Raw genomic sequence first — 21,797 nt, 5'->3', positions numbered from 1 at the left:
TGATTCTAATTTCTTTCCCATTGCTTGGTACCACTATTTAAAGGGTTGTGAACTCGTTTTTAGTTATCAATTAATCAATTTCAAATTTATTAGAATTTATTTCTATTTTCTACTTTCTTTCCTCGTGGATTCGAGAAGTCTCTGTGAGGAGTCATAAGAAGTTCTGTGGATTCGGAGTAGTTATCCTCATCACGTTCATCCCTGCGTCAATTAGTATCAAAGCAAAGATTCCCCTCGGGCCGATGACAAACAATGAAGGTATGAATCAAAATCCCGTGAACGGTGATTTAGGGATTCGTTATCTTTCAGAAAGAATGGAAGTTTTCCACCGGGAGAGTCAGTTGACCATGCAAGAGCTGCAGGCAACTCCCGATTCTCTTGCGGATGCTCTACTTCCACCCCGAGCCCTAGGCAGTGCCCCACCACCTATGGTTGCTCCACCACCCATAGTGGCTCCACCACCCATGGTTGCTGTACGACACAATCCCGATTTTCGTAGAGCATTACTAGTAGAAAACCGTAGGGTTACACCAGATGATTCAAGTTCTAGTGACGAGGACCTTAATGAGGGTTTTGCTCGATGACCAATCCATGGAGGTGATCATATAGATCGTGCTGAAAGAGACTATCGAGGTAAGGCTGAGCTTCCTAGTTTAAACGCTTTATTATGTATAGAAGATTTTCTCGATTGGCTAGCCGAAGTAGAGAGATATTTTGATTATATGAACGTGTCAGATCATAAAAGGGTAAAATTGGTAACGTTTAAATTAAAATCTAGTGCTTCTGCATGGTGGGAACAATTACAACTCTCACGAGCCCACCAGAACAAGGCACCCATCTCATCATGGCCATGGATGAGACGTCTTCTTTGCTCATGATTTCTCCCCAATGATTATGAGTAGATATTACTCCAGCAATATCAAAATTGCCGACAAGGAAATCGAACCATCACAGATTACACTGAAGAATTCCAATAGTTGGCTACACAAAACGATTTGTCAGAATCTAAGTCACAGAAGTTGACATGATTTATAGGTGGGTTGCGACCAACAATTCAAGACCGAGTTCAGATGTACCTAGTCGGGACCATGGATGAAGTAGTTCAATTGGTGGGTAGGGCAGAAACACAACTTGCAAGAGCTCCTGCTCATCCATATCCTTCAACTCGACCCCCCATGACGAGTCCCACACAGGATCCAGTACTGGCATGAGGAAAAGACCCAGTAGGAGAACGTCCTCAACTTCCTACAACCGCAAACCGTGATACGGGGAGCGGCTCCTTCAGACCTCAACATGTAGCACCTACAACAGTGGGTCCGAGTAGGATTCCAAATCCTTATGCTCGGCTAAGATCGAATAATTGTTACCGCTGTGGCCAACCAGGCCACTTGTCAAACACTTTTCCTCCACATCCCGCAACACACTTGACTATAAACGAAGGAAGCACTGAAGATAAGGTCGCAGAAGAAGACTATGGCTTTGATGAACATGAACAAACCACTGAAGAAATAGCAGGTGACAATGAAGTGATAGGCGAGGATCGTGGCGAATTTCTAGTTGTGAGGCGATTACTGTATGCCCCACGAAAGGAATTACATCTACAACGACACAATATATTTCATACTCGGTGCACTGTCAATGGAAAGGTCTGTGATGTGTTCATAGACAGTCGTAGTAGTGAGAACATCGTCTCAAGAGTGATGGTGGACAAGTTGCAGCTACCAACGATGAAGTATCCTTCCCCGTACTCAATTGGCTGGATAAAAAATGTGAATAAGACCAAGGTAACTAAACAATGTACTATCTCATTTTCAATTGGCAAAAATTATAAGGATCAAATACTTTGTGACGTGGTCGACATGGAAGCTTGTCATATTCTACTCAGTCGACCTTGGAAGTCGGACCGTGATGCGACCCATCAGGGACGAGATAATGTCTATATATTCGTTAAGGATAGTCAAAAAATAATCCTTGCCCCTATGGCACTAGAGAACCACCCTAAAGCTTCTAAAGTGGAGGGGAGTTCCCTCTTGATCATTCGAGATTTCATGGAGGAATCCAAAGAAACTGGTGAGGTATACACCGTAGTGGTGAAGGGCGAGGAAGATGAACCCTCTAACATCCCTCTAAGTTTAAGACTATTGCTAAACGAATTCAAAGAAGTCTGGCTTGAGGATCTACCTGATGGATTGCCCCCTATGAAGGACATCCAACATCATATAGACCTCGTCCCTGAGGCTAGCCTGCCCAACCACCCTCATTATCGGATGAGTCCGAAGTAGTGTGAGATACTTCAGGGGCAAGTGGAGGAATTGATCCGTAAAAGTCTCTTAAGAAAAAGCATGAGCCCATGTGTCATACCAACATTATGAACGCCAAAAAAAGATGGAAGCTGGTGCATGTGTGTCGACAGTCGAGTAATCAACAAAATTACCATTAAGTATCGATTTCCAATACCACGGTTGGACGACATGCTCGATGTGCTAAAAAGGGCCAAGGTGTTCTTTAAACTAGATCTAAGGAGCGGGTACTATTAAATTCGTATCCGACCCAGCGATGAGTGGAAAACGGTATTCAAGACCAAGGAAGGGTTGTATGAGTAGCTGGTCATGCCCTTCGGCCTATCGAACGTACCAAGTACTTTTATGCGTCTAATGAATCAAATTCTAAAACCGTTCATTAGCCGAATTGTGGTAGTATATTTTGATGACATATTGATATATAGCCAAGATGAGGCGGAGTACAGGAAACATCTCAGGCAGGTACTGGAGGTCCTACAAATTAACAAGTTGTACCTCAACTTGAAGAAGTGTAGTTTTTTAACTGACAGCCTGTTGTTTCTAAGATTTGTTGTAACGTCCACAGGCATTCGTGTGGACGATGAAAAGGTGCGAGCTATTAGGGAATGGCTGATCCTGACAAATATTCATGAAGTAAGGAGTTTTCACGGGTTAGCAACCTTCTATTGTCGATTTGTGAGAGATTTTAGCACCATAATTGCGCCTATAACAGATTGCATGAAAAAGGGACCGTTCCAGTGGACCGATAAAGATGACAAGAGCTTTCATGAGATCAAGCATCATTTATCTACAACACTGGTCTTGGTACTTTCTAATTTCGACAAATTGTTTGAGGTTGAGTGTAACGTTTCATACGTCGGAATTGAAGGAGTATTATTACAAAAAGGCAGGCCGGTAGCCTTCTACAACGAGAAGCTCAGCGAAGCCTGAAAGAAGTGGTCGACTTATGAGCTTGAGTTGTATACATTTGTTCAGGTGCTGCGACATTGGCGGCATTATTTGATTCAAAGAGAGTTTGTTCTGTGCACTGACCATCAAGCATTAAAGTTTATTAATAGTCAGACTAACGTGAATCGTGTACATGCTAGATGGGTTGGGTTTTTATAGAAATTCACATTCGTTCTGAAGCACAAGTCAGGGTAGCAGAACAATGTAGTTGATGTACTTAGTCGTCGTGTATCACTACTTGTTATGATGTGCAACAAGGTGGTCAGCTTCGACTGTCTCAAGGAGCTTATGCCGAGGATGAGGACTTCAAATATTCTTAGGTGAAGTGCCAAGAAGGTCACCCCAGTGACCTTCATATGTAGGATAATTTTCTCTTCAAAGGGAATCGATTGTGCATCCCCCAAAGTTCTCTGAGGGAACAGATTATTCAGGAGCTACATAGAGGTGGCCTCGGTAGACACCTTGGGTGAGACAAGACTCGAGCTCTTGTGGAAGAGCGGTATTACTATGCACAATTAGTACGTGATGTGGGAAAAGCCGTACAACATTGTCATGTTTGTCAGACCTCCAAGGGGCTATCTCAGAATTCGGGTCTCTACATCCCGTTACCTGTGCCTGACGGTCCTTGAGAGGATTGATCAATGGACTTCGTGATTGGTCTCCCACGAATACAACACGATATGGATTTGGTGTTCGTGGTGGTAGATTGTTTCTCTAAGATGACACACTTTATCTCATGCAAGAAGACCCTCAATGCAACACACGTGGCGAATCTATTCTTCAGGGAGGTCGTACGACTACACGGGATCCCCAAGACCATTACTTCTGATCGTGACACGAAGTTCATTAGCCACTTTTGGCGGACTTTATGGACTCGATTCGATACACGACTTCAATTCAGTAGTGCTTACCACCCACAAACTGATGGGCAGACTGAAGTTGTGAATCGCACGTTGGGAAACCTCCTTCATTGTATTTCAGGAGAAAAGCTGAAATAGTGGGATTTGGCCTTGTCTCAACCAGAGTTTGCATTCAACAATACGGTAAACCGCTCGACAGGGAAATCACCGTTCCTGATTATCTATGGACGAGTGCCTCGCCATACGCTTGACTTGGTCCCTCTGCCAAAGCACCCAGGCACGAGCATTGCAGCAGAACATATGGCAGACAAGATCATGGGCATCCATGCAGAAGTGCAGACCAAGCTACATGCCTCGAACGAGAAGTATAAGGAACAAGCGGACAAGCACCGGCGACAAAAAGTGTTCGAGGTGGGCGACCGCGTTATGGTCCATCTGCACAAAGAGAGATTTCTAACCGGGACGTACAGCAACTTGAAAAATAAGAAGATTGGACCTGTTCCAATCATTCGAAAGATCAATGACAATACTTATGTTGTTGATCTTCCAGATGACATGGCGATCTCATGGACTTTCAACGTCGCGGACCTGACCGAGTATCATGAACCAGCGCAGGATGAGAACTCGAGAACGAGTTCTTTTGAAGTGGAGGGGATTGATGTAGAGCGGGTCACGGACAGTTTCATGGCCAAGATGGATCAAAAAAGGCCCAGTCGATGACAAAAGTGATCCGGACTGTTGGACCTTAGATCGGGCGTATCTCACAATCCGGAATGAGTTACCTGACATAAAATATATGATTTTAGGGTAGAACGAGCTACTTTAGCCAACCAACCCTCCTATGCCGGGTTGCGTAGCCCGAAATTCCGAAAATCCCCTGGATCGACGGTCGTTTCCCTGCTTTAATTTTGTTTTTACTATAAATAGTAAGTATTAGTTTGATTATAACTCTTCATCCATCGGGCTTTAGGAGTTGCGTCCATCATGAAAAGAGCTTAGAATAATTAGGGGAACGGTTTGGTGAAGCCAAATAGGACACTTACTATTTTTGGCCGAAAACCTTGCGCACTAGTAGACATCACGACCGTCTATAAATAGTAAGTTTACTATTTATAGTAAGTTGCAGATTCTAGGAGTTTTAGTTGTAGTTTGATTCTGATTTCTTTTCCATTGCTTGGTACCCCTATTTAAAGGGTTGTGAACTCATTTTTAGTCATCAATTAATCAATTTCGAATTTATTAGAATTTATTTCTATTTTCTGCTTTCTTTCCTTGTGATTCGAGAAGTCTCTGTGAGGAGTCCAGAGAAGCTCTATGGATTCGTAGTTATCCTCATCACGTTCATCCCTGCGTCAAAGCTTAACTGTCAACATTACTTTGTACAGCCCTTGGATGGTCTTGAGTGGTCCGTGAATCCTGGCATTGGCTACTGTAATAGGTCATGACAGACAGCCAAGTCACATTGTTAATGGACTGATGCGTTAATTCCATCCGTGATAACTCACCATGCTATCTCAATCTTGGTGATGCCTTCCATATGTGACAACTCCTCGGGCTATCTCAATCTTGGATATGCTTCCCTCCCTCCCTATGTTTCCGCCGTTTCTTGTCTATTGGTTTTCAAATGACACTTAGCTATCCAGCTTGTGGCCCTCTCAATAGACGGGTAACAATAGGGAAGTTATAATGGTCAAAAGGAAAAAGGTCTATTTAAGTTGGTTTTTATGTTGTGAGCCATTCATTGCAGGGCCATGGATGGATGGTTGATCTGAATTCATTGATAGTCTCATTGGAGTAGTGACAATGCTTGGCCATCTTCATCCATTTAAAAAAAGAAAAGAAAAGAAAAGAAAAGAAAAAGTGGAGGTCAGCTACACCAATTCTCTTTTGCCATTTTCATCTCATTATGGATCTGTCTTTAGATAAACTACAGGTCCTCTATCTTTTTTACTAATTAACCCCACCCAAATCCTTTTGAAACATATACTTCCTTCCCCTCCCACTAGAGTTATTATATTAAATCTCTTCCATTTCTTGGTATAGAATTTCTGAGTATGTTTTAAAATTGAGGCTTTTATTAAGGTCCATTCGTCCATAAGTTCTTGTAGAACAAACTCAATCTACTAGGGTTGCATATGGACCCACAGAGGCAGGGATGAACGTTATGAGATCGATCATCGTCTTCCTCAAGGATAACTACTCCGAGTCCATGGAGCTTCTTTGGACTCCTCATAGAGACTAATAGAATCCACGAGGAAAAAGAAAGGAAAATAGAAAATAAATTCTATAAAATTCATAATTTGATTGATTAATGAAATAAACGAGCTCACAACCCTTTTAATAGGGATACTAAGCCTTGGGAGAAGTTTCGGAATCAAACTACAACTAAAACTCCTAGAAATCGCAACTTATTATAAATAGTATATTTACTATTTATAGACAGTCATGATGTCTACTAGTGCGCATGGTTTTTTGTCAAAAATAGTAAGTGTCTTATTTGGCCGAACCACGACATTCTCCTAATTATTCTAATTAAGCACTACTTACTATAAATAGTAAAAACGAAAATAAAACGGGAATTTTATGGCATGGACCCAAAAATGAAGCAATACAAATATCAAGTGGACCACACCATAAGAAGCAATGGTCATTGAACGCCCACCATTAAAAACTTCCTAAAGTCCACTTGCTATCCAACCTGTTTTGATAAGGTTGATCCCAAACTTTTGTGGCACACAAAAAAAGTTTATAATGGTTTTCCACCACCATTTCTTATGGTATGGTCCACCTGAAATTTGTATATGCTTCACCTTTGGGTCCATGACATAAAATGATCCTGTAAAACAGATGGACAACATAAATATGCAATACATAAATTAAGGTGTTAGGGGACCGCGAAAGCACATAGGGTACAATCAAGAGATATAATCCAATCACACCAATCAAACACAAACAGAACATACGATTTCTACGTTGAAAAACCTTTGTGGGAAAAAACCACTGCACAAAGCAACAGATGATCACTATGAAAGCAAAAATTATAAAGGAATAGAGCTTATTCGATTCGAACAACCTCGAATCTCACCCTTGCTACACCCTTGAAACCCTATAACAAATTAAAAACCCTTAGAATATCTCCTAATTCCATTTATACCCATATTTATGAGCTATAAAAGAATCCCAAACAAAATCGGAAACAAATCACACAAAATTGCAACTCTACAAAAATCTGCGTCGATGGTATCGAACAGTCTTCGATGTGATCAAAACTAATCATTTGATGGCATCGAAGTCACATCGATGGCATCGAAATAACACCTCAACTATCCAGAGACAAAACATGATTTTTTAAAAATTTTCGATTGCATCGAACATTTCCCTCGATGGCATCGAACACCCTCCAATGACAATGAAAAGACACCATGATAGTCCAGTGACCAACTAACCAATCATCTTCTAAAAGAAAGAGAGGGCCCTTCATCTTATTGAGGCATACCTAATGAAGTAAATTGCTTGGTAACCCAATGTAGCAGAATTTGATTGGGCAACATGCCATTGTCAGAAATGAGCCATGCAAAGTATGCTTTAAAGTCATTCATTCACTTGACCCATCTCTGATTTCAGAATGTGGCTAATCAAATGTGATGTAGAGCAGTTCGCGGACAGTTTCATGGCCAAGATGGATCAGAAAAGGCCCGATCAACGACAGAAGCGATCTGGACTGTAAGACTTTGAATCAGGCGTATCTCATAATCCAGGATGAGTTATCGGGCATATATAATTTTGTAGTAGAACGAGATACTTTAGCTACCCAACCCACTATGCCAGGTTTCGCAAACCGGATTTGCGAAATACCTCCGGATCGACGGTCGTTTCCCTATTTTAATTCTGTTTTAACTATAAATAGTAAGTTTTAATTTGATTATAACTCTTTATCCATTAGGATTTAGGAGTTGCCCCCAACGTGAACAGAAGTTAGAATAATTAGGAGAACAACTTGGTGAAGCCAAATAAGACACTTTTTTTGGCCGAAAACCTTGTGCACTAGTAGACATTAGGACCGTCTATAAATAGTAAGTTTACTATTTATAGTAAGTTGTAAATTTTAGGAGTTTTAGTTATAGTTTGTTTCTGATTTCTCTCCTATTGCTATGTATCTCTATTTAAAGGGTTGTGAACTCATTTATTTCATCATCAATCAATTTTGAATTTTATAGAATTTATTTTTTATTTTGCTTGCTTTCTTTCTCATGGATTCAAGAAGTTTCTATGAGGAGTCCAGAAAAGTCCGGTAGATTTGGAATAGTTATCCCCCAAGGAAGAGGGTGCTTGACCTCATGTCCTCCCCTGCGTCAAAATGCTGCCAGGAAATTCCGGTCACCCGATGAATGGGTTGAATGAAAGCTAGTCACGCCCACACAAATGCGGGTGTGATTACAGTTTTGTTGTCTGTGCACTCTTAGGCCTGTCCCACACCTGTCATATCTGCCATAGAAAATGTACGGAACTTAGATGCGTGTGAAATCTACTCCATCTATTACCTGAACTAATCTATATATGTAGCAAAAATCACCTGTATCCCAAACTTTCGTGGCCCTGCACAAAACCTATGGTCATTGTTTCTTCCTCTATTATTAGCTGTATTTTATGGCTTGGTCCACATTTACCAAATCTCAATTGTGGATCCTACTGAAAAGTTGTAACACTTTGCTATGTTTTTGCAACTAGTCTCGTAAATTGGACCTAAGAAGTTTTCAACTGTGGGCTTTCAATCCCCACTATTACTTGTGGTGTGGTCCACTTGAACTTTGGATTAACTTATTCTGAGCTCTTACCTAAAATGAGTTGACAAAATGCCGCTCGAATAAAACAGATACATCATGGTGGGCATGGCTCTGGCCTCACCCAAAATGGTGTGGCCATGATCTTGGCTACACCTTGATGTATGTAATGTATATCAACGTCGTCCATCTATTTTCCAAGCTTATTTTAGAGATGATCCTATTAATGAAGGGGATCCAAATCTCAGGTTGACCATACCATACGAAACAATGATGATTGAATGCCCACCATTGAAAACTTGCTAAGGTTGGCTGTAACGTTTCTGCAATGTTTATTTTCCATCTAATCTGTTGATAACGTCACATAAATTAACCCGGATGAAGGTTGAAAAAAAATAAAAAATAAAATCAGCTTCATCAAAAACTTTTGTAGCCCACAGTTTTTAATGGTTAATCACTATTGTATCCTATGTTGTGGTCCACCGAGCGGCTCCCTATAAATCTCCACAAATCTATAATAACCAAATAAACAATACAATACATTTAAGCTTGAACGGTGTAGCTAATGGGACCCACCCGATGGACGGTTGCAAAAATGAGCTCAGGTGAAGGTTGAAAAAAAATAAAAAAATAAAATCAGCTTCATCAAAAACTTTTGTAGCCCACAGTTTTTAATGGTTAATCACTATTGTATCCTATGTTGTGGTCCACCGAGCGGCTCCCTATAAATCTCCACAAATCTATAATAATCAAATAAACAATATGATACATTTAAGCTTGAACGGTGTAGCTAATGGGACCCACCCGATGGACGGTTGCAAAAATGAGCTCAGGTGCTATAAATCTCCACAAATCCATAAAAATCAAATAAAAAATATAATTCATTTAAGCTTGAACGGTGTAACTAGTGGGACCCACCCGATAGACGGTAGCAAAAAATGAGCTCAGGTGCGCTTGTTTCGTCCGGCTATCAGACGGCTGTGATAACACCCATTATCACAACTGCACAAAGAATCCACACCGCCCATGCCTTCTATTAATGGATGAGAAAATTCAAAGAGTTCATAATATTATAAATTACGGATGTGGGACAAGCATTGGAAGCGGATAATGAGATAATATCAGGAATGGCAGTTTTCTTTATCTATCTGTTTCTACACGTGCGGTGCATGGTTCAGAGATCAAGACCGTTGGTTAATCATGGATTGAAATTTCCCAAGAACCCTTCTAAATCAAGCAATCCTAACCCTATGATTCTACAGCTAGGATCTATCCTTAGAACATGATCATTATCAGTGGTTTGAGAAAAGCCCAGTTAAATGAGCAGCAGTCCACATCCGACGGGCAAACTCACAACAGTTAGTCAGAGTGGTAAACTTCACAATAAGAAAGAATCCTCTTAATGGGTTGGTCTGGCCTGTTGGGCATTTGGGCCTGGTCTTTCTTGAATTAAGCTTGGGCTGGAGTATCAGGCCTCAGGGCTGAGCTCCGGCTTAAATTTCAAGCCCTTTTTAAAGTTGGGCTGGACTTGGACCATATGCCACGTTGGCATTTGGTTCGATCCTATATATAAAGGCTGAGTGTCTCTCTGCTAACTGTTGCTTTTGGTATAGCCCACTGGTCATCTTGATTTTTTGGATGCGTGTAAAATGTGGGATTATACATCTCATGGCTGAAATACATCTCACGTACACATCATGGTGGCCCTACACTTAGTGTTGATATGAAATCCAGTACTCAGACCATTAGGTGTGTCACATCATGTTAGGGTCAAGGCTTAAAAATCAGCCCATCCTTATTTCAAGTGGGCCAAATAATTGGAAACATTATATAAGATAATGGTCACCTTTGGAACTGTTTTCCTTGGTGTGGCCGACTTGAATCATGGATAGCCTTGATTTTTGGACCCTATAACTAAATATTTGTGCGGCACCTAATGGGTAGAATAGATTTGATATAATCATCATGATGGTCCCTATAAGAATTAAGGGTTGACTTCTCTTTAGCAACTCCTTCCTTGGCCCACCTAAATGACAGGTTAGCATAAGTTTTTTGCCCTTAGTCTAAAGTAAGATTATATATCTAATAGTCAAAGTAGATCTAATATACACATTATTAAGGTTGGCCCTATAAAAAAAATTAAAAAAAAAAATAAGGTGGACCTGTTTTTTCAAAAGCTTTTAACATATGGGATATGAATGCCCACCTTTATTTTCTTTGGGGCTCACCCTAATCAGGAAGCTAAAATCTACTCCAACCATTACATTTATAATACTAGGTTATGCTTGTTGCAAAAAAATCAGACTAACCAATGATTCAAGTGGGCAACGCAAGAGGAAATTAGGGGAGAGACATCCACCCTTGATATTTACAAGACCTACGTGATGATTATATAAATCCACTCCAACCATTAGACATCACACCACAACATAGGCTTGGGGCCCAAACATTAGGCCTATCCATTATTCATATGGGCCACACGAATTGAAATAGTTTAAAGGGTAAGTGTTGCATTGTACACTCTTTCCAATTGTGTGGTTTACTTGAAACACGAATGTTAGTGATTTCTAGGCCCTGGGGCTAACATGAGATGGTACACCTAATGGTTAGAGTGGATTTCACATAAAACCATAGTGGAGCCCACCTAAGTTGATAAAACCAAACCGGCCTCATTTGGAAACTTAGATTTGATGGTAAGTGGGAGTATTTCAAATCCAAATTATTCTTCATATTAGGAACGTGCCTCTCCTCAGTTAAGGTACGCTTCATTCCATCAAACATCTTGATACGGATATTACCAATAACTACAACGTTACATGCATTGTCATTGCCCATAAATACCTGTCGACAATCGCACTCCTTGTAACTGGCAAATGAACTCCGATGAGGAGTCATGTTATATGAAGCCCATATGTCAAAAATCTACTTGTTTCTATGATCATCATATAAGTAACAACACATCACCTTCACTTGTCTCTTCATCAGACATGACAGTATTGGCCTCCCTGGAAAAAGACTTTGTATTCTCTTTTTTTGCTTTAGGATTTATACAATCATTCTTTATGTGCCTTGACATCCCACAATTTCAACACTTTAACTTTCTCTTACTCTTGCCATTGAATTTGGATATTGATCTAGAGGATCCTGTGTCCCGTTTAGAATTTCTACCTCTCGTTAACAAAGCATCAGTAGAGGCCCCCATGCTACCGTTCTTCTTTCTCGTTGTCTTTCCCTGAAGGGCTGACATAACGGTATCAACACTAAGGGTCGTGTTGTCAATGCATAATGTGTCTTTAAAATACTCATACGAAGCAGGGAGAGAATTCAACAAGATATATGCCTGATCTTCTTCATCGACTGTTACCTCCACATCCAGTAGTTTGCAGATCATCTTATTAAAATTGCTAATGCGGGCTTCAACATTTCTTCCTTCTACCATCTTAAAGTTGAACAGCTACAGCTTCAAGTGTAGGAGATTTTCAAGAGACTTCTTAGCATAGATGTCCTCTAACTTCTCCTACAAACTTGTTGCAATTTTCTCTCTCAAGATATTATAGAGAACTTCATCTGTTAAACACAATTGGATTGAGGATTTCATTTTCTTATCCACTTTCTTCTATTCATCACTATCCATAGATTCAGGTCTCTTCTTAAAGACCTCATCCAATCCTTGTTGAATCAACATGCTAGTCATCTTGACCTTTCATAATTCAAAATTATTTTTCCCAGAGTATTTCTCGGCATCAAACTTATTATTGAGAGCCATTGATACTCACTTTCATATTCAAGCTTGTGCCCTAACGATAGCTCTGATACCACTTGTTGGGGACCGGGGAAGCACACTGAGATGAATCTAGGAGAGTAATTCAATTGTACAAACCAAGCACCAAGAGAACACTCCGAATTTAACGTGGAAAAACTCTTGCGTGGCACAAAGCGGTAAATGAACACTACGAAATAAAAAATTATAAAGAGAAAGAGCTTACTCAATTCGAACAACCTCGAATCTTACCCTTCCTGCACCCTTTTATCCCTTTGGACGAATTTAAAAACCCTTAGAATATTTCCTAATTCCGTTTACACCTATATATATATATATATAGCCTTAGAAAGAATCTCAATCAGAAGAGGAAACATAAAACTTGATTAAAGACATTTAATACAGCAAGATCCACTCTAGCCATTAGATGCATAATACCATCTCAGGAAAAGGGTGAAAAAATTAGAATGACCCTTGATTCAGGTGGGTTATACAAAGGGAAAAGGTGGGAGGGCATCCATCCTTGATATTTACATAGCCCACCATGATGATTTTATAAAATCCACTCCAACCATTAGAAACCATACTAAAACCTAGGCTATTAGGGAAATAGCTTAAAGTGTGGCTGTGCTCTTTGCAACTTGTGGGCCGATTGAAACATGTATGGGGCTAATGTTTGGGCCATGGCCTTAACACGGTGTGACACACCTAATGTCCGGGTGGATCTCACATCAACACCAACATGGAGCCCACTCGAGCTACCGACCTGCTTTCCCAAAATTCACGGCAAATAATTACTGATTTGTGTAATAATGTAGTGCTGCGTACTAAAATCTCTTTTGGAATGCCACCCTTTATTTTTAGGAGCCCACCTTGATGTGCATGTGAGAGCCACTCCGACCATAAGATGTGTAATATTGCTTTAGGCCCATGACAAAAAATAAAAAATCAAACTGACCCGTAATTCAAGTGAGCCATACCAAAGGAAAAAGTGGGAGAGAGACATCAGCCCTTACTATTTACAGGCCTATCTTCCAACCATTAGACACTTAAGCTTGGGGTCATTAGTTAATCAGTTTTGCCATATGAAGGAATTGGTGAGCATGCCCGGTATATTATTTCCAATTGTGTGATCTAATTAAAACACATATGGGGTTGATGTTTGGGCCATAGGCATAGTATGACACCTGATGGTCAGGATGGATGTAAAAATAACTCTCCTTAGGATGCCACCCTTTATTTTTTTTGGAAGCGGATTGCATGTTGTCCCTGCCTGGACAGAAATTGGCCCAGGCAGGGGCTCTATAGGGCCCAACGTAGGTTTTATTCATGCTGTTCATCCATTTGTTCAAAGTATTTTAATATATGAGCTAAAAAATGAAGCAGATCCAAGGCTCAAGTGGACCACACCACAGGAAGCTACCATGCTACTGATGATCACTGTTGAAACCTTCCTAAGGCCTACCATGATGTTTGTTTGCTAACATGTTCATAAGGTCACATAGATGTAAATGAAAGTAAAACACAAATTTCAATTTGATACAAAACTTCCATAGGCCAAATAATTTTTTAATAGTGGTCGTCTAATCCTCCTGTTGGGTACATTTGAATCTTGTATTTGACTTATTTTTTAGCTCATAACTTAAAATAATATGGACAAATGGATGGATGATGTCGATAAAACCCCTCTTGGGACTGATTCCGTCCAAGTGGGGCCAGGACACAATCTGCTTCCTTATTTTTAAGACAACCACCCTCATATGTATGTGAGATTCCACTCTGACCATTGGATGTGTACTCTTTTATTAGGCCCATTGACAGAAATCAGTCCTACCCATGATTCATCTGGGCTATGTCAAGAGAAAAGGTGGAGAGAGACGTCCACCCTTGATATTTATAGGGTCTATTGTAATGACTATATAAAATCCACTCCTAACTATTATATACCTATAAGTTATTCAGTGGGCCACAAAAAGGAAAAAAGTTTGGAGGGAGAGTATTGTCTTGTATATTGTTTCTAATCAGGTGGTCCGCCTGAAATATAGACATGGTTATTTTTTTTTTGTTCTGGGTCTAAAACAGGGTAACACGCCTGAGCTGGCAACACATTTTAGCTAAAATGACCCCCTCCATGAAATATCAAACGAGTGAAATTATTTAAAAATTGAAATCTTCCTTTAAAGACCCCACCTGATATGAAAACAGGATTGAAATTTAAACCAAAGGCTGGCTGTTGGGCGTAATGCTGAAATCCAACCTTGGCTTGACATAAGCTAGGCCCGAAAGCTTGACAGCTACTGGTCTTGCTTCTTAGGAGGAACGGCCCATTTGTAGTTACAGTCCAGGCTCAATGACCAACTTCAGCCTGATCAGTGTTTTGTGTGATTGAATGGGATTTTGGCTCGTGTCTTGATGGCCCCCTTGGGCTTTTAATTTTATTTTCTTTTTGTATTTTTAGCGGTTCTTTTGGCACAGATTTTCAATAAAATCTTCATCCATAAGAAACAGAAAAATAAAAATAAAAATACGAAGATTGAGGGTCAGCTACACCAATTCTCTTTTGCCAATTTCATCTCCTTATGGATCTGTCTTTAGATAAATTGCCGGTCCTCAGTTTTTTTTACTAACTCCACCCACATCCTTTTGAGACCTATGCTTCCTTCCCCTTCCACCAGAGTTATTATATTAAATCTCTTCCATTTCTTGGTATGAAATTTCTGAGTATGTTTTAAAATTGAGGCTCTCTTTTTAGGTCCATTCGTCCACAAGTGCTTGTAGAACAAACACAATCTACAAGGATTACATATGGGTCCACTTTGGTATGTATGCTATCAAACTATGTAGAACGGTAGCCCACCATCAAAGTTGGATGTCTAAAAATTCAGTCTGACCCAACCTTCATGTGGGTACTGTATGAAGTCGGAGGCGTTTGAATGGTTGCCAATTGCCCACTTAACAATTAGATAGGCATGAACATCCTATCATTATGGTGGGATCTATTTAATGTACGGTTTGATGGGCTCCACACAGGCATAAGCAGGTGGGCTCAGATTCAGCAGTGATCCCTTCGGAATGGAGGTTGGTACTGGTTGGTGCTATGTGGGCCCCACCATGATGTGTTTTATTCATGCGGTTCATCTATTTTGCCTGCTCATTTTAGGTATGAGAAAAAAAATGAAGCATATCTAAATCTCAGTTTTACCAGCTCGTTTTAGAGCATGAGCAAAAAAATGAGGCTGATCAAAATCTGAGGTGGACCCAGGTCAATCACGAAAGATCATCAAATGGGCTGGAATACGTTGCCTTGTGAGGAATATGTAACCAGCTCACCAGATGATCTGCATCTATATATGATCTCTTAAACCAAGCTGTTGTATATGTACAAAATAAATGGAAGGATAAGAGAAACTGACCGTGAGGCTGATGTCTATGTATACCTCTTCTGACTATCCGTTTTTACATATCATTTTATGGCATGGGCCAAAAATCAAGCAGATATAAATATCAAGTGGACCACACCATAAGAAGTAGTGGACAACACATATATCATAGTTAGGGTGTACTATGCGAGCAGAGTTAGCTCGGTAACTCACTCGACTCGACTCAAAAAAGCTCGATTCGACTCGGTTCGAAATTGAGTTCGAGCCGAGTCGAGCTGATTTTTTTAGTTTGAAAAAATTTTCGAACCGAGTTCGAACTTGCCCTAGTTCAACTCGACTCGGATCGAAACAACTCGGATCAATTCAGTTTAGTGACTCAGTTACTTTAATATTGCTATTGTTCACCAAGTGTTTGATGAAATGACTCAATGATGTGTGGCTGGTGGCAAGGAAGGTACATATATGAAACAAATACCCCTTTTTTTCTTAATTTTTATGTTGTTTACAAGGTGTTTGATGAAATACTTGTAAATCTATTGCTCTTGTTTTACATACAGCAAGATTTTGAAAGTGTAATTCACGTGTTTGTGAAAATGCTGCACAAGCAAACTCAGCTTGAACTGGCCCAAGCTGTTGACCGAACCAAGCTGAGCTGGCCAGTCAAGCTCAAGGACTGAGTTGAGCCGAGTCCGAGCTGAGGTCAGCAAGTGGCCAAGCCGAGTCGAGCCATGCCAAGCTCAACTCGTGTACACCTCTAATCATAATGGGGCCATTGAACCTACTGATGTCACCTCAGTGATGTGACAAACTTCCTGACGTCCACTTGCTATCCAACCTGTTTTGATAAGGTTATCCAAAACTTGGGGCCCACGAAAAATAAAAAATTTGTTATTTTTAGTAATTTCAATTTTTTCGTATTCCTTATTTTTATAGTTTTAAATTTTCGTCCTTTTAGAGATGGATTGTAGTCATACCCGGATTCCTCCAATGAAGTTAATTTAGGACTTTTCAGTTTTAGGTAAGTTCTATTATATAGTTGCAGAGAGAGAGAGAGTCTTTCCATGGCTGCCTCCAAGATTCAAGCGCTCTGGAACCATCCCGCCGGACCGAAAACCATTCACTTTTGGGCTCCTACATTTAAATGGGGAATCAGCATAGCCAATATCGCAGACTTCTCAAAGCCACCTGAAAAGATCTCCTATCCTCACCAAATAACTGTTGCATGCTCTGGAGTTATCTGGTCGCGCTACAGCACAGTCATTACTCCGAAGAACTGGAACCTTTTCGGTGTAAATCTTGCAATGGCAGGGACTGGCATCTATCAGCTTAGGCGAAAAATTCGGCAGGATTACTTTCCTGACGCTCAAGAGGCCGTCGCGAAAGAATGATGACGAAAATAGATCACCGGAAGATTTCTATAATCTTGGATTCTGGTGGGTACGTATTTCATCTTTGATTTCATCGCCTAATTCGATCCTATTTGTATTGGTGTCACAATAATATTGCAATTGCATATCATGGATTTTTGTGAAGTATCCCTATGTTACAATTGCCTCTTTTATAAAGCACGGTTCCAGAACCCTCTGACTCGACTCGCAACTCGTCCGAGTCAAGTTGACTTGGCACGATTCGACCTGAGTTGCTGGGAAACTCAAAAAATATTAAAAATAAAATGAAATAATAAAGTTCTATTATATATATAGTTGAATTGAGACTTTTATTAAGGTTAGAATTTACTATTTTGGATAATTTTAAATTAGAGTTTTATTTTTCTTTAATAGCTATATTATTGAGAAATCATACACATTACAAATTATTATAATAAAAAATTCTTGTTTTTTCTTATTAATGATCTTCCGCATTATCTCGTCACACCCTTTCCTATATAACTATTGTTTCTTGTAGTGTGACCCACTTGAGTTTTGAATTAGCCTCATTTTTTGTTTCATGTTTTAATATGAGATGGAAAAATGGATGGATGGGTGGATTTCTTGAAAACATCACAATGGGCCTCACCTAGCTTCCAACTACACGTCAGGGGCAATCGTCAGAAGGAGAGAGCCCTTCATCTTATTGAGGCATACCTGATGAAGTAAATTGCTTGGTAACCTGATGTAGCAGAATTTGATTGGACCACATGCCATTTTTAATTCTATCACTTCATTATCATTGATGTTCTTAATATACAAGTCTCATGCAGGGTTGTAATGGGTTGGGATGGTCTGTTGGGCATTTGGGCCTGGTCTGTCTTGAATTAAGCTTGGGCTGGAGTATCAGGCTCAGGGCTGAGCTTCGGCTTAAATTTCAAGCCCTTTCTAAAGTTGGGCTGCTCTTGGACCATATGCCACGTTGGCATTTGGTTTGATCCTATATATCAAGGCTGGGTATCTCTCTGCTGACTGTTGCTTTTGGTATAGCCCACAGGTGATCTTGATTTGTTCAATGTGGGTAAAATGTGGGAATGTGGGATTATACATCTCATGGTTGAAATAGATCTCACACGTACACATCATGGTGGCCCTACACTTAGTGTTGATATGAAATCCACTCAGACCATTAGGTGTGTCACATCATGTTAGGGCTAAGGCTTAAAAATCCGCCCATCTTTATTTCAAGTGGGCCAAATGATTGGAAACTTTATATAAGATAATGATCATCTTTCAAACTGTTTTCCTTGGTGTGGCTAAATTGAATATGGATAGACCTGATTTTTGGACCCTATATTTAAATATTTGTGTGGCATCTAATGGGTAGAATGGATTTGATATAATCATCATGATGGTCCCTATAAGAATTAAGGTGGGCCCCGAAGTCAGGGTCTCACCCACGACACTGGATCAGTTGCGTCCATGTGGAATAAATAAAAAGGCAATCAACATCTGATTTTTGATTGACATATTATTAAAACTAAATCCATAAAAAGAAATAAAGGGGAAAAAAAAAAAAAAAAAACAAAGTATAGTAGTTACAGAGAACAACAGCACAATTGCTTTAAAACTAAAGCAAATGCCTTTCAATAAAAGCTGATATTGGGGATGTGGGCAATCTTGTCTCGATCTTCTCCTCCATCTTGGCAACGCTCTTTTAAGAGTGGACAGCTCCATATCTTCAATTGTTGAAGAATGGTGAGGTGTTGCAACTCCTATGGTAAAGACTTTAAATTATAACAATGCGAGATCTCAAAAGTTTGGAGGGCTTTGAGTTGCCCCAACCAACCACAAGGGAATGATGTCAGCTCAGACTTGCACAAATCACCAAGTGGTTAAGGTTGGGGAGGACGGGTAAGGTCCCACCCGATTGCAACCCATCATTACCTATGTTTAAAGTCAGCTCCTCGAGGAGTGGTGGAAGGTTGTAGGGCAATGCCTTCAGATTTGGGCATAAAGATATTTCTAATTCAAGGAGAGAGAGCATAATCTCTTCATATCTACCTCTCAATTCCCACTCCTCCCAATTTGGCATGTCTTCGAAGATGAGGGTCTCCAGCTTTGGGAAAGACATAACACCTCCACCACCACTTCCATCATTATTATCATCCCCACTAAACTCACCACCCACCTTTCTCACCTCTTCCATTCCCACAATATGAAGGTATTTAAGGGAAGGTAGTTTCCCAAGACCTGGCAATTGTTTACACTTGTCACAATACCAGAGCATCACCTTCACTAGATTGGAGAACACCGGATCCTCTATCCACTTGGGAAGCTTCCAACCTTTGTAACCCACTATTTTCAACTCTTTCAAGTTTGCGTGTGGCTGTAGGATTACAAGCACGTCATCCATTCTCTTCACCTCATCATCATCCAACCTCCGTAGTCATAGGATATAGCATAAAGCTTCTGCTTCTTATACAGTTCTGCCTCCCTAGCTTCGTCCCTGCTCCTGACTTTTTCCAACCCAATAATTTCGAGTCTTCCTTTAAGATGATTGAGTTGTTTCAATTCTCCCAATTTACATCCTTCGATGCCACCCTCCACAATCAACTCTTTGTTAACCTCCGAAGGCTACTTAGTCTCCCTGTGCCCTGCAGTAAGTACATCAGCTTGTTAGTGTCTTCTAATTCTAGATGTCTCAGGTTAATCATTTTTCTCAGCCCTCTAGGCAGTGTTTTTAGCTTAGTACACCAATTGAGTATCAAGGTCCGTAAATTTCCACAATTACTCACCTCCTCAGGCAACTCCTCTATGTCTGTCCAAGTGAAATCAAGATATCTCAACTGCTTCAATTTTCCTACTGTTCCAGGCAATTTCTTAATGCTAGTGTCACTCAAGTCCAATGCCCTAAGGTGTCTGAAATGATCAAATAAATTGTTTGGCACCCTGGGCTTGGAGATTCTTGAAACGCATAGCAACGTCCGCAACTTGTTAGCCTTATACAAGGTTGCCCAAATGGAAGCCACTTCATCACCATCTTTATCACTGTCAATTAAAAGAGAATGGCGAACATTGCTTAGGTTCAGCGAGGCTTGCTCTCTGATATTCACCAGTGAACAGTCACTACCTGCAACAGATTGCGCAAGATCATGAACTAAATCATGCATCTGCACTTGAGTATGTTCTTGTCATCATCCAGTTCTGCATCTTGAAGCAATGAGCGTCTTAGTAAATCATCAAAATATAGACCACCAATTTCTTCCATATCTCTACTTCTGTCGGAGTGGATGAAACCTTGTGCCACCCATAACTTCACTGTCCTATCCTTCCCTATCTCCCAATCTTTCGGGAAGATGGAGAAATAAGCAAAGCATTGCTTCAAAGCAGGAGGCAATTCATGGTAGCTGAGTAACAAAGCTGGTAAAACGCCTTGTAAGACATCATGTGAATTCCATGTGTCGCTTTCCAAGACAAGCTCCCATTCCCTTCTCGTCCTTTTCGAGCACACGGCACTCCCTATTGTCTTTGCTGCGAGAGGCAGCCCTCCACACTTCTTTACGATTTCCCTTCCAATATCTTCCAACTCTGAAGGCTCTTGTACATTCCGATGCTCAAGTGCTCTGTGCCAGAACACTAACCAGCAATCATCATCGGATAAGACAGCCAGCTTGTGTATGTGAGCCCTTCCTATTGCCCATGCAACATCTTCTCTACGAGTGGTTACAATGATTCGACTCCCTGGTGCACCATCTTGGAAGTATCAGCTTGTCCCACATCTCGCTGTCATTGCTCCAAACATCATCAAGCACAAGTAAGAATTGTTTTGAGTGCAGCATACAATGGAGGCGATCCTGCAATGGGGCCAAGTCTAATGACCCACAACCAGCCCCAGTTGCAGATTCTATGCTTGATTTTGTAATCTGCTTCACACCAAAATCTTCTGAAACACACACCCACATTTTCATTTGGAAATGCCCCTTGACCCTCTCATCATTGTAGGTGAGCTGAGCAATGGTGGTCTTGCCCACACCCCCCATTCCAACGATAGAAATGACAAAGGGCACCTGATTCCCCCAGTAACAAGTCTAAGACTCTATGTTTGTCATCTTCTCTGCTGACAATTGACAGTCGATCTAGTAGGGAGACTGTCTCTCGCTCTTTGATCTCGACCCGCCTCACTTCACTATCCACTCGCTCACGCTCTCCACTATCTGCTCTAAGACCCAATTGGCTCCTCTTTTTTCAATTTCATCTAATCTACCCCTCACCTCCTTTATCCGACTCCCAATTTTGTGGCGCAACGTGACATGATTGAAGCAAGAAACAGGCGAAAGCAAGATTATTACCTTCTTCTTGCTGAAACAGGACCCATCTCTTTCATCAGGTGCTTGTGAT

General features: G+C 40.6%; 2 protein-coding genes and 1 non-coding gene across 3 annotated transcripts; 1 reads left to right on the top strand and 2 right to left on the bottom strand.

Annotated features, from left to right (window-relative positions):
- Positions 1-9,829: 9,829 nt before the first annotated feature.
- Positions 9,830-9,915, bottom strand: LOC131252453 (small nucleolar RNA snoR114). The gene has a single exon (XR_009174473.1). It is a non-coding gene; the product is annotated as a small nucleolar RNA snoR114 (small nucleolar RNA).
- Positions 9,916-16,966: 7,051 nt separating this feature from the next.
- Positions 16,967-17,561, top strand: LOC131250778 (mitochondrial pyruvate carrier 4-like). Its single transcript, XM_058251086.1, has one exon. The coding sequence runs from the start codon at positions 17,091-17,093 to the stop codon at positions 17,415-17,417; it is 327 nt and encodes a 108-aa protein (XP_058107069.1). The 5' UTR covers positions 16,967-17,090; the 3' UTR covers positions 17,418-17,561.
- A 1,699-nt stretch (positions 17,562-19,260) lies between these two features.
- LOC131251864 (putative disease resistance protein RGA3) lies at positions 19,261-21,439 on the bottom strand. The gene is made up of 5 exons (XM_058252858.1): positions 21,241-21,439; positions 20,697-21,140; positions 20,195-20,529; positions 20,025-20,053; positions 19,261-19,837 (listed from the first exon to the last, which is right to left on the bottom strand). The coding sequence occupies exons 1-5, from the start codon at positions 21,437-21,439 to the stop codon at positions 19,261-19,263; spliced, it is 1,584 nt and encodes a 527-aa protein (XP_058108841.1).
- Positions 21,440-21,797: the final 358 nt, after the last annotated feature.

This window comes from Magnolia sinica, chromosome 7, assembly GCF_029962835.1.
Source record: "Magnolia sinica isolate HGM2019 chromosome 7, MsV1, whole genome shotgun sequence".
In the NCBI taxonomy this organism is placed as follows: Eukaryota; Viridiplantae; Streptophyta; class Magnoliopsida; order Magnoliales; family Magnoliaceae; genus Magnolia; species Magnolia sinica.
This window is presented reverse-complemented; position numbering and strand designations above follow the sequence as displayed.

Excerpts from the sequence above, each read along its gene's own strand:
- LOC131251864 (XM_058252858.1), bottom strand. The coding sequence starts at position 21,439 with ATGGGGGGTGTGGGCAAGACCACCATTGCTCAGCTCACCTACAATGAT. Across the intron at positions 20,530-20,696 it reads GAAGTTATGGGTGGCACAAG|GTAGTGACTGTTCACTGGTG; the intron begins GTTTCATCCACT and ends AATCTGTTGCAG. Across the intron at positions 20,054-20,194 it reads TAGAGGAGTTGCCTGAGGAG|GGCACAGGGAGACTAAGTAG; the intron begins GTGAGTAATTGT and ends TACTTACTGCAG.
- LOC131250778 (XM_058251086.1), top strand. The coding sequence starts at position 17,091 with ATGGCTGCCTCCAAGATTCAAGCGCTCTGGAACCATCCCGCCGGACCG.